The following is a 13875-nucleotide window of genomic DNA, read 5'->3' on the forward strand; positions in this document are numbered from 1 at the left end:
TAATGAGTAGAATTCAATACAGTCATACAAGCATTTCCACATTATATCAGGGTCAAACTAATGATCATTCCCCTGTTATAGAACACAGAGATGCTTTGTTTAGAATCAAAGAAAACCAGACAGCCGAGACCGGAGAACGTTCACATGTATGTCTTCAAAACAATGACTGGTCAATTTTTAGTAAATGAATTGATTAATCGACTAATTGTTGCAGCTCTACATAATAAACATATCTCAAAGAGATGACAATAAGCAACATGTTTGAAGTCCATTAGCTTCAACTCAACGCAATTCACATACAGGCCACAGGAGAGCACAACTAAAGAGCTCAGTCATGTGATGAACAGTGTGAGAAAGAATCATTACATTTAAAATAAACAGAGGAAGACAAAGGTAAGGAAATAGATTCATTTTGATTTTGAAGAAGAAATAGTTATTTCACATTACGTTCTCCTTAATAGTAGCTGTTATAATTAGCAGACTTATACATGTTTGGTTTTTTTTGGAATAAACTAATTTATGTACAAAACAAACAAAGACAATGACCGTTTTTATTACTGACCCTTCTCTGTCTGCGGTTCTCTCTTCTGTCCAGCAGAGGGAACCCTCATGAAGGTGCTTCAGTCCAGAGAGAGAAGCTCTTCTTCCTCCTCTCTGATGTCAGATAACCACAAGACCTCAGCGTGATATTCAACTTAATAACCTGCTGACCTACCGGCCAATAACTGACCAATAATGTCTCTCTATGTGGTTCCAACAGAGACCAGTCTTAAAGTTACTGTGAGGAACCTTTAACTGGTCCTGAACCAGTCTCAGTGTAGTCCTGATCCTCTATCAGACCTCCATCAGCGCAGAGACCATCAGAGAGAAGATGGTCTGTTTCTATAGAGTTATTCTTAATGATGTCATCGGAGCCACCGGGTCGGATTCTGGTGAAACCAGATGACATCATGCAGGTTCACCAGAAACTCCTTCAGCTCAGACTCCAGCAGAGACCTGGTCCACCATGGACAGACCCAGATCCTCCAGCAGAGACCTGGTCAACCGTGGACAGACCCAGATCCTCCAGCAGAGACCTGGTCAACCGTGGACAGACCCAGATCCTCCAGCAGAGACCTGGTCCACCGTGGACAGACCCAGATCCTCCAGCAGAGACCTGGTCCACCGTGGACAGACCCAGATCCTCCAGCAGAGACATAATTTCAGCTTTAAATTGTTGTTACTATGTCTAACAAAAACAAACCTTGTCATTTTACTTTTAAGGCGTACAGATTTGTATATTTTTATGGCGTTATTAGGGTTTAATATTGAATACCAAGTTACAGTAACAAGTCAGACCTGTTATGAAAGTCTGAACATACCAATGAATAGTTTATCAAAGAGAGGAAGTACTTTGTGCACTGATCCATCTGTATTAGTTATATCTTTGTGTGGTTTAGAAATGAATGATTTGAGGATCACAGCCCTGGTTTGTTTGCTTCTTTATTGAACATTTACTTCAGCAGATTTCACAAAATAACAGTACTTGCACTATTAGATCAAGTAACAATATAATAAACATTTATTATTTATGTACGGGCAAAAAGTGTATATATATATATATATATATATATATATATATATATAATTTATTTATTGAGTTATTTATTTATTAATATTGTTATACATATTTTTAGAAGTATGTTTTATATATATAATGTATTTATTGATTTAGTTATTTATTTATTAATATTGTTATGTATATTTTAGAAGTGTTTTATATATATATATATATAATATTTATTGATTGAGTTATTTATTTGTATTATTATTATTATTTTTTAGTTATTAACATATATTTTTAGTATTTTCTACTTTATGTATGCAGGTATATGTATTTATTACTAAAACAAGTGCATGCGACAGAAGGTACTTTGTTGTGATCGTGGGACGCAGTGTTTAGTGATGTACTATCTCTTTAAGAGAGCGGTCACCTGGGAGAGAGACAGGTGTGAGTGTAGCGGTAACAGCCCGTTCAACCGGGACCGGGACCGGGACGGTTCCTCCTCCCCCTGCCCCTCCCTCGTGTACCGTTGGGTCACACTCACACCGGGATGTAGTGTGTGTGTGTGGCTCCCTTCTTTGCAGCTCGAGCTTCTTTCTCTTCACCGTCAAAACTCCACCGTCAGTGACGTCGTCGTCACGTGTCCGTCTCTTTCCCCCGGTACGTCCGTCGTGTCGTTTCCTCCGCTGAGCTGCTTCCACTCTGAGAGACACGCGAAATAAACAAGCGCACACAAAAAAGAAAAAAGAAAAAAAAAAAACACGGGGTGGGTGGGGTGGGGGGGGAACCGGCGTGGCTCCAGTGTCACGTCCACCAGCAGCCGGACAGAGAGGGGGGGTGTGTGTTTTTTTTTTTACACCTACAAGTTCCCATCAGTGAAGCCCCCCAAAAGAAACACCTCCTCTGGAGCCCCGAATCATTGTAAACTTTATGTGTCCACGCGGCGTCCGCGTCCACCGACACGCGCACAGGTGAGTGTGATTTAACGTTGCACCTTTACACGAGGGGGCTCACAAAACTTGCGCGAGCTACAGTGAAGCTTTTACCTCTTTTTTTTGTTGCTGCGCTTTGGCTCAGCTGCATGTCGCTTTGCTTAAAATGGCGACAGCCAACGGGTAAAGGAGGAGGGGGGGGGGGGGAGTGTTTTTATATATATTTATATATGTGTGTGTGTGTGTGTGTGGAGGTCTGGGGGGGCTCGTCTGTTCCTCCGCTCTGAATTGGTTACAATGTTTCTAAAAAAAACAACAGCCCGATAACGCGCACACGAGCCCATTAAGTTGGACACTCCGCGGAACTTGAGCGGAAGATGAACACGCATCATTTTCGGAAATGTTTGAACGCCGCTGCGCTCTGAGACCGACGTTACGGTCCCTCTCTCTGTGTGTGTGTGTGTGTGTGTGTGTGTGTGTGTGTGTGTGTGTTTCACTAAAATACCGCTATCCGCTCACGTGTTGTTATTAATAAATGTGTTGTGTTGAGGCTTTGTGTGTCTCAGTCAGACCTGCAGGATGTGCTGCTGAATGAAGAAGTTAGGAAACCCTCCCATCACTTATGACTGATGCTCTATTTAGACTTGTGCAATGAAATAAAGCACATTATTATTATTATTATTATTATTATTATAAATATATTTTTTTATTATTTTTTTCTATTGTTGTCCTCACAGACTTTGGTTTAAAGTCAAGTTTGGAACCGTTTAACATAAACTATACAAACTATAAGTCCATGTTTTAGCTGTTGTGTTGGTTTTTCAGTGTGTGTGTGTGTGTGTGTGTGTGTGTGTGTGTGTGTGTGTGTGTGTGTGTGTGTGTGTGATTAGAGCACAGCTTTCCCAGCCAGACGGCTAGTTTGTGTCCGAGGTCCACGAGAGTCCCAACGGAGACAAACGACTTGATCCACCGGTTCCATTCTCAGTCTCTGACCCGTCTTGACCGGCCGGTCCCGTCATCACACCGGTGACGGACGTGAAGCTAGTTATCTGTATTCATACGTTCCTAATGTTCCAGGTAGGATGTCATCAATAGTCCCTCCCCCTCACTTTTGAATAGGTTTGTCATCTGACAGCTCGATCGATCAGTTAAAACACTTCCTGCGTTTCTTCACGTCTGATTTTCTAACGACGACTTCTCGTGGAACCTGAGCGGTTCTTCTTCGTCGGTGTTTTTGGGTCTGCGTCTCCTCTCTCGTGTTGACCCCCGTGTCATCAGTAAGTCAGCTGCAAACTCAAAGAGCTCCTTTTTATTTCTATTTTAACAGCCTCACAGCAGTCCGGGTTTGGGTCATCCAGCAGCAGCAGCAGCCTCTGGCTCTGGCTGGCTGGTTAACAGCTTGTGATGTCAGCCATTTTAGGTTGGACAGCACAAGAGCATGGTGCTCCGCCATTTTTTTTTCTCTCTCTCTCTCTCTCTCCCTCCCCTTCTCAGCAACCCACTTTCTTTTTCTTTTTTTGCACTGTGGCCAAAGCAGCGCTGCCGTCTGCAAACCCACGCCAGCCATCCCATGCTCCCCTGCTCCCTGACCCCCGAGGAGCTGTGTGTGTGTGTGTGTGTGTGTGTGTGTGTGTGTGTGTGTGTGTGTGTGTGTGTGTGTGTGTGTGTGTGTGTGTGTGTGTGTGTGTGTGGCCTCCTCAGGAGAGAAGAATATGACACTGTAGGACCTCTGAGGTTTCCTCACTGTGGTCCTTGTATTGTCGTGAGAAAGAAGTTCAGACGCACAAAGAGCGGGGTGTGTGTGTGTGTGTGTGTGTGTGTGTGTGTGTGTGTGTGTGTGTGTGTGTGTGTGTGTGTGTGTGTGTGTGTGTGTGTGTGTGTGTGTGTGTGTGTGTGTGTGTGTGTGTTGTGTTTTGTCACGCTGGATGCACCAGTGTAAACCCTGAGCGTTGACTTGACAGGAGGCTGTCTTTAAGGCAGGAGTAAACACGCTTCTCTACTTCTGTCACAGCAGAGACTCCATAGATGGCCAAGGGTTTTGTTTTGGTTTTCGGTGCAGACTCACAGATAACTAGCTCTCGGGTATTGAGGTGGTCCCTCGATCCGCGTCACCTCAAGAACCAAGGCAGCAAGCGAGGGGGCCAGCAGATGTTCCGGAAAGACAGACAGACAGACAGAGAGAGACGCCATCAGCTCCCCGGGCCTATGGCGTGCCATTGGCGGGGGCCACACCTTAGCCGGGTTAGTGACATCAACACCGCGCGAGGGAGGCACTGAAATAGGAGCCGGGCCCGGTGGACTCTCCAAATACCAAATACCACTCAGTGGAACAAAACAAGCCCCCGCTAGGACGGGATGGCATCGGAGACGTGCGAGTGTGTTTATCCTACACACATGTGCTTCGGGGACGTGAGATGGTGGGAGAGAGAGAGAGAGAGAGGGGGTGGGGGGGTAGGAGGTGGTTGCCATGGGGACAGTAACACACCAGTGGCGCTGCCGACCTGTCTCCCCGGGCCAAACTTGCTGGAGGGAGGAGGAGGAGGAGGAAGAGAGAGTGTGGAAGCCAGAATAAAATGGGAGCAGTAGAGCGTGTTTTTTTTTTTTTACACGCTTATCACACCTGTGTTCTTCGGCTCTATAGGTGAGGAGCAGTTGAGCTAGCATGCGGCTACGCTACCACCGCCATGCCGGAGGGTTCATCGTATATATTACAGAGTGAGCTGTGTTCACTCCCAGGATGAAAAGGAGGTCAGGCTGCGCTCTCACTTCTGGTGGAGGTGTAGATATGAAGGAGGAGATATCTGACTCTCATGCACAGGAAAGATGGCAGCCTCACCACCTCAGTAAACAAGCCACACACACCCACACACACACACACACACACACACACAGAGAGGCATGCAGGCAGCCACCCCCGCATGCCACACACACACACACACACAACCGCGCTCCCCCACCCTGACTCCCTGCTCTGCACTCTCTGTCACACAGGAAGCCCACACATGCAAATAACTCCACGCACAACGGACGCCGTTAGTGCTGCATGTCTTCACGGCCCCGTGACGCCGGAGACACTCGTCCTCCTGTGCTTTGTTTCAGTCCTCACCTGTGGGGGGGGGGGGGGGGGGGGTCTCTGTGGCCTCGTTTAGGGCCCAACTTTAATCACACAGTCGTGGTTTTGTGTAATATCTGTGTGTGTGTGTGTGTGTGTGTGTGTGTGTGTGTGTGTGTGTGTGTGTGTGTGTGTGTGTGTGAGAGAGAGAGAGAGAGAGTGTGAGAGTGTGAGAGAGCTGAACTTCAGGTTATGTCCACTGGCTGAAGAGCTTCGGGTTGGAACATTCCAGGCTTTGCAGTGCAGCGAGGAGGGGGGGGGGTGAGACTGTGATTGTAGTTTGGAGCAAGAAGGGGGGGGGGGGGGCGTTGAAGAGCGGGGGTTAGCAGGGTGGGGTGGTGCATGGGAGGGAGGGAGGGAGGGTGGGGGGTATCAGGGAGGAAAAAATTCCTCACTGAAACACCTCAGTGATTCCTCCACCACACCCCCTCCTCCTCGCCTCCTCACCCCCAAACCGGCCTGCCCATCCCCCACCATCCTCCCTCCCTCTCCCTCTCTCTCTCTCTCTCTCTCTCGCCCACCCCAACAGAACCACGTGACGGATGGCTGAGGCTGGCCACCCATAAGCCTTTGTGTGGAGTCATGTGACCAGGCCTGCCTTGGCAGAGCGTTGCCCCCCGATGCAGAACTGAATGGCAGCAGAGTAGGAGGGGTGCACAACAGCCCCAGCTAAAGAGAGGGGGGGGGGTAGCAAGGGGGCATCACGTTCCACAGTAGAAAACCTCATCTGTGCCCGTTAACCGCTCACACTCTGGTCCAAACGGAAAGGCGACCGCTTAAGTTCATCACAAGCTTCATGAAGAGTCGTCTGTTTGTTACTCGAGGTTTTTGATTTTCATAAAACACAGAAAAGTTGCCGTGTAACTCCGTGTACGCCTGTGACCAGGCCGTCCGTCACACCCCGGTCCTGTGAGGGGCCGACGGGGTTTTGGGCTAATGGAGCATGACAAGAGAGAGAGAGAGAGCGTTTTAAAGCTGGAGCTGGTAATCTGCAGAAACCAGTGAGAGTACAAAGATACTAAACATGCAGGAGAACCACGGCTGCACCCGGCCAGACCCAAACAAAGGTGGAGGAAGTATCAAAGACCTCAGACTGATGGGAGAGATCTACACACCTAAAAAAAAACACCCAACTCTTCTCCAATGACAGCCGCTAGCAGCATTAGCTCCAAAAGTTGCTGAATCTAAATAGAAAGCCTCCAAGTCGTCAACACCAACAGATCGTCCCTTCAGTCACTTCCTCCAAAGCCACGCCCCCCCCCAAAAATGATCATTATAAAAGTAAACAAGCAGCATGGCCGTTGTTGGCGCTCTCAGCGGTGTACGATGGCAGAATAGGAGCTGGTAAACATGCAGGCTGAGTAACAGATCATGAATTATTGTCTTGTTGTTGTTGTTTTTTTGGTCTGAGCATTTGATGCCAAATGCCGGTCAGCTGACGGTGCTGCAGCAGCATCGTGCAGCGTGTTCAACATGTGCATTGGACTGCTCTGTTTGTGCACCGGAGGAGATTATTGTAGTTCTGCCTGCCAGAAAAGCTGCATTCAGTTTGATTTTTCTTTTTAGTTTTCTGTTGTGGTGAAGTGTCTTTGCGGGGGCGGGGGGGGGGGGCTGGACTCTGAGAGGGTTTTCCTGTTGAACTCCTCTGAGCCGGTGAACTTTTTGTTGTGAGGCCTCTGCTGCTCTGTGCGTGAGGTGTTGCGTCGTTGCCGAGTGATTGGGGAGATAATTGCCCTGCAGCGGTCCGCCAATACTGCATCATCACCTCTCTGTCAGAGGGGGGGGCGGGTGGGGGGGGAGACGACTCCTCCACAGGAAGCTTCGCCATTTTGTGTGGACACAAAAGAAACTAGGGGGGTGAGGATTGTAAGAGTCACATTCTCATGCAGGTCTGTGTGTTTCTGTGTGTTGGCGCCAGGTTTTTTTTTCTCTCCATCGGCTGAAGAATAAGAAGAAGAAGAAGAAGAAGAAGCCGGTCTTATCTCTTAAAGCTACACGTTCACAAGCCAGTGTTTATGTGGTCGTCTTTATAAAAAGGTGTTCAGTGGAGCTACTACGGAGGCGCTGGATCCATATAAAAAGAAATCACAGAATGTGCTCTCTCCCTGTGGGGGTGTGTCTGAACGAGGGGAAGTGAGGCAGAGTCGTGTGGGGGAGGGGAAGAGACGGGGGCAGGACAGGAGCTCTCCCAAAAAGCCTTCAGTGAGGAAGCAGACTGGGCTTGTTTGAATGCACCCTCATAAAAGAGACAGCCTTGAGTTTTGATGGCATTTTGTTCTCCTTCATATTAAAGCATCAGATGAAAGGCTTCACCTGGATCTCTTCACGAGGTGTTGTTACCTTCACCTGTGCTGTTGAGGTTCTTCCTGCTGAGAGGAAACTGGCGTAAGACCTCCCGTCCTATTTCTCCTCGTTTGTACTAAAACATCTCCTTCTCTCTCTTCTCCAGGTTCTCCCCTTTTTTTAACAATCGCAGCGAGAACTAGGAGTGGACCTTCGGACATGTCTCGTCGTCCTCCTCCTCCTCCTCCTCCCCCCACGTCTGGTCTATAGTGGACCAGAAACGCCCCTCGTTCTCACTCCCACCTCGTCCTCGGCCATTCGACCCACGACCCTCCCCTACCCTGCAGGTCCCACCATGGCCAGCAAGAGGAAGTCCACGACTCCTTGCATGATCCCCAGCAAGATCATACGGCCGGTAGAGGTTGAGGTGGACCGGGACTCTCCGGGTCTTCTCCGTCAATCCAGGATCTCTGGAGCGGGCAGGCAAAGCCCGCCGGACTCGGGGGAGTCCTCCAAACCGGAGGCGGGGGACGCCGTCAAAGATGACGCCGGCACTTACACCTGTAAGCCTTGTGACTTTGAAACCCACGACCTTAACTTGTTCTTGGACCACGTGTACTCGGGGCACCCGGACTTCCGCGCGGACCCCGGCTTCTTGTGCGTGAGCTGCGGGGTCTCCGCGCTCAAGTTCGAGGGGCTGGCGCTGCACAACGCCCGGGTTCACCCCAGCACGCTGAACACGTCCCTGCGGCTGAGGAAGAGGGACAGGCGGGCGGTGGTGGAGCAGACTCTGCTGACGTCGGGGGCGGAGACGGGGAAGGACAGCGAGATCTCCATCACCAAAACCCCCATCATGAGGATGCTGAAGGGCAAGTCGGAGTCCAAGCGGATAGTGGTGTCTCACCCGGCCTCCTCGGAGGAGCCGGCAGCGGACCGACACTCCGTCTCCGCTTCCAGGGAGGCGGAGAGGAAAGAGGCGGCGGTGACGGTCACCCACGTCCCCACGATAGTCCACAACGGAACCACTAAGGTCACTCTGCCCTCGGCGATCCAGATCGTCAACGGCTCCGGAGCGCTACCGATGCTCAAGACTCCCATCACGCAGGTAGGTGGAGGTTCACCCGGCCTCGTAGTTTTGGCTGTTTCTATTCGACTAAGTCTTTGTTTATGCTCTCGCTTGGCACCGCCGTTGCGTTATTCTCCAATTAATAAACTGTGATTTATAAATTGTGGGGACGATTTCTAAACTACGTTCGAGTCCACGATCGCGCCAAACGACGCCGCAGCAGAATATTTACACTTTCATGCTCGTCACAAAAACGCGACCCACAGGAGAGGAGGACAGCATTGGTCTTGCGTTGTGATCGGAGCCTTTCTGAATATCTAATTCTGACTCCTCCAGGTGGTCTCGGTGGTTCAAAACAGAAGCCTTCATCAATCCACACCGATCACAGCCTCCTCAAATATCTCCTCCGCTTCGTATTCCACCTCCAAAAATCTCCCCAAGGTAAGTGATCTGATTTGTTCTTTGTGTCTCGGTGTTTTTGAACTTTTATTTAAAGATGACTTAAGTATTGATCTCTTCCTCCTCCCAGGTGATGATCCCTCTAAGCAGCATCCCTACCTACAGTGCCTCCATGGACTCCTCCTCCTTCTTGAAGACCTCCTTCAGTAAGTTCCCGTACCCGACGAAGGCGGAGCTCTGCTACCTGACCGTGGTCACCAAGTTCCCGGAGGAGCAGATCAAGATCTGGTTCACGGCCCAGAGACTCAAGCAGGGCATCAGCTGGTCTCCCGAGGAGATCGAGGAGGCCAGGAGGAAGATGTTCAACACCATCATCCAGACCGGACCCTCCAGCTCGCACAGCCAGACCCGGAGTCACCACGGCCCGGCCCAGCACACCATCACGGTCCTGCCGGCGTCGCTGGGGGCCGCCGGGATCCCTCACATCCTACAGGGCTCCCTGGTCAGCCAGGGAGGGGTGATCGTCACACAGCCGATGATGGCGAACGGGATCCAGGTCAGCAGCGCCCCGGTGGCCCTGGCCGTCACGCCCAAGCCGCAGGCGGCCGCCCGCCCCACGATGCAGGCGCGACCGGCTGCGGCGCCGGTGGCCGACAAAGGCGTCAGCATGGTGGTGGGGACGGTGGGGACGGTGGGCAGCGGCACCGGGAGTCACGTCATTGGCAGCAGCAGTAACGGCAGCCGGAGCGGGAGAGAGAGCTCCATCATTACCAGCAGCCACGCCAGCGTCATCAACCTCAGTCTAGGGAGCGCTAATCCGTCTAATGCTAAGGTGAGCAACGGTAAACACAGCGGCGGTAACGCAGACGTCGGCACCAGGAGCAACAGCAACGTCAGCATCCACGTGACCGCTAAGAGCGCCGACGTCAGGAGAGCTGGCGGCATCGCGAAGAGCGACGACAAAGAGAGTAAAAACACGGCGGACGGCAAATCTAGTAAGACGGGCAGCGACGTGCAGAAGAGGAAAGATAACGGTAACAAGAAGAGCACGGAGGACGTCGAGCCCGACACCGGCGACTCCCCCGCCGCCAAGATGGAGGAGCCGTCCTCCCCGGCCTCCAAGTCTTCTCCCCCGTCTCCCGCGGCGCCTCCGAGCGGCACGACCGGCTCCCAGACGCCCGTCAACGCGTTCCTGGACCCGAGCTTCTACAAGGGCAAGAAGTCTCAGGAGCAGCTCAACGCGCTGAAGGACAGCTTCCTGGTGAGCCAGTTCCCCGACCAGGAGGAGGTGGACCGCCTCATCTCGCTGACGGGGCTCACGGTGCGGGAGGTCCGCAAGTGGTTCAGCGACCGGCGATACCACTTCCGCAACCTCAAAAGCGTGCGCTCCGGCGGCGGCGGGTCGGGTAAGTCTGGAGGCGGGTCGAGCGCCGCGGGGGGCTGCAACCCTGTCGATCTGTCCGAGGGCGGCGGCAACTCGGGGCCGAAAACGCCGCAGCACGGCTCGGCGCCGCTGAGCCCGACGCCGTCGCAGACTCCCACCTCTCCCACCACGCCGTCCCGACGACTCCCCAGACCTCCCTCTCCGGACTTCACAGCTATCCGCTACAAGGAGAGAGAACCGCATCAGGTGCGTGAGGAGCTTTGTGCTGTATCGAGTTTGATCTTTCAAAAAGTGTTTCATCTTTATCGTGTAAAGTAGAAGCAGCAAAATCATCATGTTGGAGAAGCCGGAACAAGTGAATTGTTGTTTTTGATTGATGATAATTGATTTAAATGTTCTTATTTAGTCCACTCTGCTCTTCAGGTTGTAGTTTTGTTGACCTCGTCCCTTCCCGTTTCTCGTTCAGGTCAAGGCACTAGAGGCCAGTTTTGTCCAGGACCCGGACCCGGCAGGAGAGGAAGTGGACCGACTGCGCTCCGAGACCAAGATGACCAGAAGGGAGATCCACGGCTGGTTCTCCGACAGGAGGAAGAGAGCGGCCGCTGAGAAGAAGAAAGAGGAGGCGCAGCGGGCGATGAGGGCGGAGGTGGAGGAGACGGAGGTGGACGGGGAGGAGAGGCAGAAGGAGGACGGTTCGGGGGAACTGAAGGTGAACCCCATCAAGATCAACCTGAAGATGCTCAAGGTGACGGAGGCCAACGGGAAGGCGGAGGGCGAGGCGATGGACGGCACGCCGGCGTCCTCCCCGTCCTCCACCCCCAAACCGTCCCTCTCCTCCACCCCGACGCCCAAACTGTCCCACTCCCCGAAACCCGCCGCCGTCCGGGGGAAGAAGACGGCGGAGCAGCTGCAGACGCTCAAACAGGTCTACGCCCGCACGCAGTGGCCCAGCGCCGCCCAGTACGACGACATGCTCTCGGCCACCGGACTGGCCCGGCCCGAGGTGGTGCGCTGGTTCGGGGACTGCCGCTACGTGCAGAAGAACGGCCAGCTGAAGTGGCTGGAGGCGTACCAGACCACGGCCCTGGAGGAGGACCTCCAGAAGGGGAACACGCAGGTCCTCCAGGCCCACTACGAGGCCCACGGCAGCGTGGAGGAGTCACAGGTATCCATTTGTTTTCTCCAATTTAAAACCAATAATGTACCAGTTTTGGTTGCTTTTAGTTTCATTTATATTGAATCAGTTCAGTGTTCACACCTTTTTAGCAAAGATTCACACTTTAACTCTCCGATTTTGCGATTGTAACGCTGTGTGATCGTAATAGAACGAGACAAACCTCTGCAGCGCCTCTCACAGAACCAGAACCACAGATTTGTTCTTTGTGCTCAGCTGCAGGATTTGGCTCAGAGCTGCGGTTTAACGGCGGACTTGGTGCGACACTGGTTCTCCACCAAAGCGTCGCTGCCGAGGCTCGAACACACTGCTGCTGCTGCTGACCGGACCGAACCCAGACCGGACGCAGGGAAGGAACCACGGAGCGCAGGAGGAGGGACGGGGGAGAAGGAGGAGGAGGAGAAGAAGAAGGAGGAGAAGAAGAAGGAGGAGGAGAAGATGGAGGAGGAGAAGAAGAAGGAGGAGAAGATGGAAGAGGAGGAGAAGGAGAAGGTGTGCGGCGTCTCAACAAAAGCTGAGGAGGCCAACAACACTGACAAGACTGTGAATCCCACTGAAGGTAATCTTCTTTAATGTGATGCAAACAGTAATGCATCAAAAATAAGACTGACTAACTGATATCAGGTTGATTTATAAAATGACAAACGATGAACAGATGATCAGAATAGTTCAGTTACTTCAACTTGTCCTCAATATATTGAAACATGTTCCTGTTTCAGGCTGAGTCGTTCTGAATGAATTTGAATCATAATCGTCTCTCTGGTGGAAACTATAATTATGAGTTATGTATTTCCCACCGTATCTAATATCTGTCAAGGTGATGCTTTTATTTATTCGTTTGTTTTAATTACTACAGGAAGCGACTGAAGAGGAAGCGACTGAAGCCCTATTTCTTTGTCCGAGGAAGGAGACGACGGCAGATGTGGTTGTAACCGGATCACTGGACGGAAACCATCCTCACCCACATCTCTCTCTCTCTCTCTCTCTCTCTCACCCAGAGAGAGGGAGGCATGACCTCCCACACTATGTGAGATGGACACTAAAGCCACTAACCTCCCTCCCTTCCTCCCCTAAACACCCACCCACTCCCTCCCCCCCTCCCCCCCCCTCCGTTGTGTCCACCCCTTCGCTGCACAGACCTTCTCCAGCGTCCTCCCGTCCGCCATTTTCCCCTCAGAAGGAAGTTCCAGTGGAGGCTGAGGAGGTGGAGGGAGGGAGGGAGGGAGGGAGGGGTGACACCATTTCTGTTCCGCCTGCCCGCTGTGACGGGAGAAAGGAAGGAGGAAAGGGGGCAGATCGGGAGGAAAGAGGGGAGATTTTTTCTGGACTTTCACCGACCAAATGAACCCTCAGAAGAGGACCGACGAAGCGTCGACAGTTTGGGTTTTTTTGGGGGGGGGGGGGGGGGGGGGGGTACGGAAAAACTGCACAGCACTTTCCTCTCCGGGGTGCCTCGCCTTAAAAAGGCCTTAAAGTAAATACGACCGTGTGCCATCTTCGTACTCCCCCTTCTTTCTCCCCCACCGACGTGCACTCAAACACTTTGACTTCATGCTAGCAGCTTACTTTAAAAAAAACAAAAACGCAGCACTGACGTTCATCCGATCATCTCTTTCTACTCACTCTTCATTTCTTATCTGTACATATTTTTGGTTAAATTGTCCAGTTTTCTTTTTTTTGGAGGGGGGGGGGGACGTCTGGAATGGTGTCGTCTGAAGAGGGGCGTCTGTGTCGTAGCATCAGAGTGCTTCTTTACGTCAGGCCTGCGTTTGTTTTTAATGGAACTTTCTTATGAAATACATTTTGTTTTTTTGAACTGTAGAAGAACTGAACTTTCACCAGAGTTCCATACTTTAGGCTCGATGTATAATTTTTACAGATGGTATTTGCAGAATAAACAGAATGTAACAGACGTGTGGCTTTCTGCCTGACTTCAACCACAAGGACGCTTCAACTCACGGTTATTAGTCGTTAATCTGCTC

General features: G+C 51.4%; 1 protein-coding gene across 1 annotated transcript; it reads left to right on the top strand.

Annotated features, from left to right (window-relative positions):
* The first annotated feature begins 1999 nt into the window (after positions 1–1999).
* zhx3b (zinc fingers and homeoboxes 3b) lies at positions 2000–13806 on the top strand. Its single transcript, XM_068710380.1, has 7 exons — positions 2000–2514; positions 8037–8975; positions 9273–9377; positions 9466–10965; positions 11186–11884; positions 12110–12452; positions 12750–13806. The coding sequence occupies exons 2-7, from the start codon at positions 8226–8228 to the stop codon at positions 12758–12760; spliced, it is 3408 nt and encodes a 1135-aa protein (XP_068566481.1). The 5' UTR covers positions 2000–2514; positions 8037–8225; the 3' UTR covers positions 12761–13806.
* Positions 13807–13875: the final 69 nt, after the last annotated feature.

Source organism: Cebidichthys violaceus, unplaced genomic scaffold, assembly GCF_023349555.1.
Source record: "Cebidichthys violaceus isolate CVI_PGR_0920_01 unplaced genomic scaffold, fCebVio1.0.p SCAF_151, whole genome shotgun sequence".
Lineage (NCBI taxonomy): Eukaryota > Metazoa > Chordata > Actinopteri > Perciformes > Stichaeidae > Cebidichthys > Cebidichthys violaceus.

What these genes read in the sequence shown, in the direction of transcription:
- zhx3b (XM_068710380.1), top strand. Translation starts at nt 8,226, where the DNA reads ATGGCCAGCAAGAGGAAGTCCACGACTCCTTGCATGATCCCCAGCAAG. An exon ending in TCAAGACTCCCATCACGCAG is followed by an intron (nt 8,976 to 9,272) that starts GTAGGTGGAGGT and finishes TGACTCCTCCAG; the next exon opens with GTGGTCTCGGTGGTTCAAAA. An exon ending in GCAGCGTGGAGGAGTCACAG is followed by an intron (nt 11,885 to 12,109) that starts GTATCCATTTGT and finishes CTTTGTGCTCAG; the next exon opens with CTGCAGGATTTGGCTCAGAG.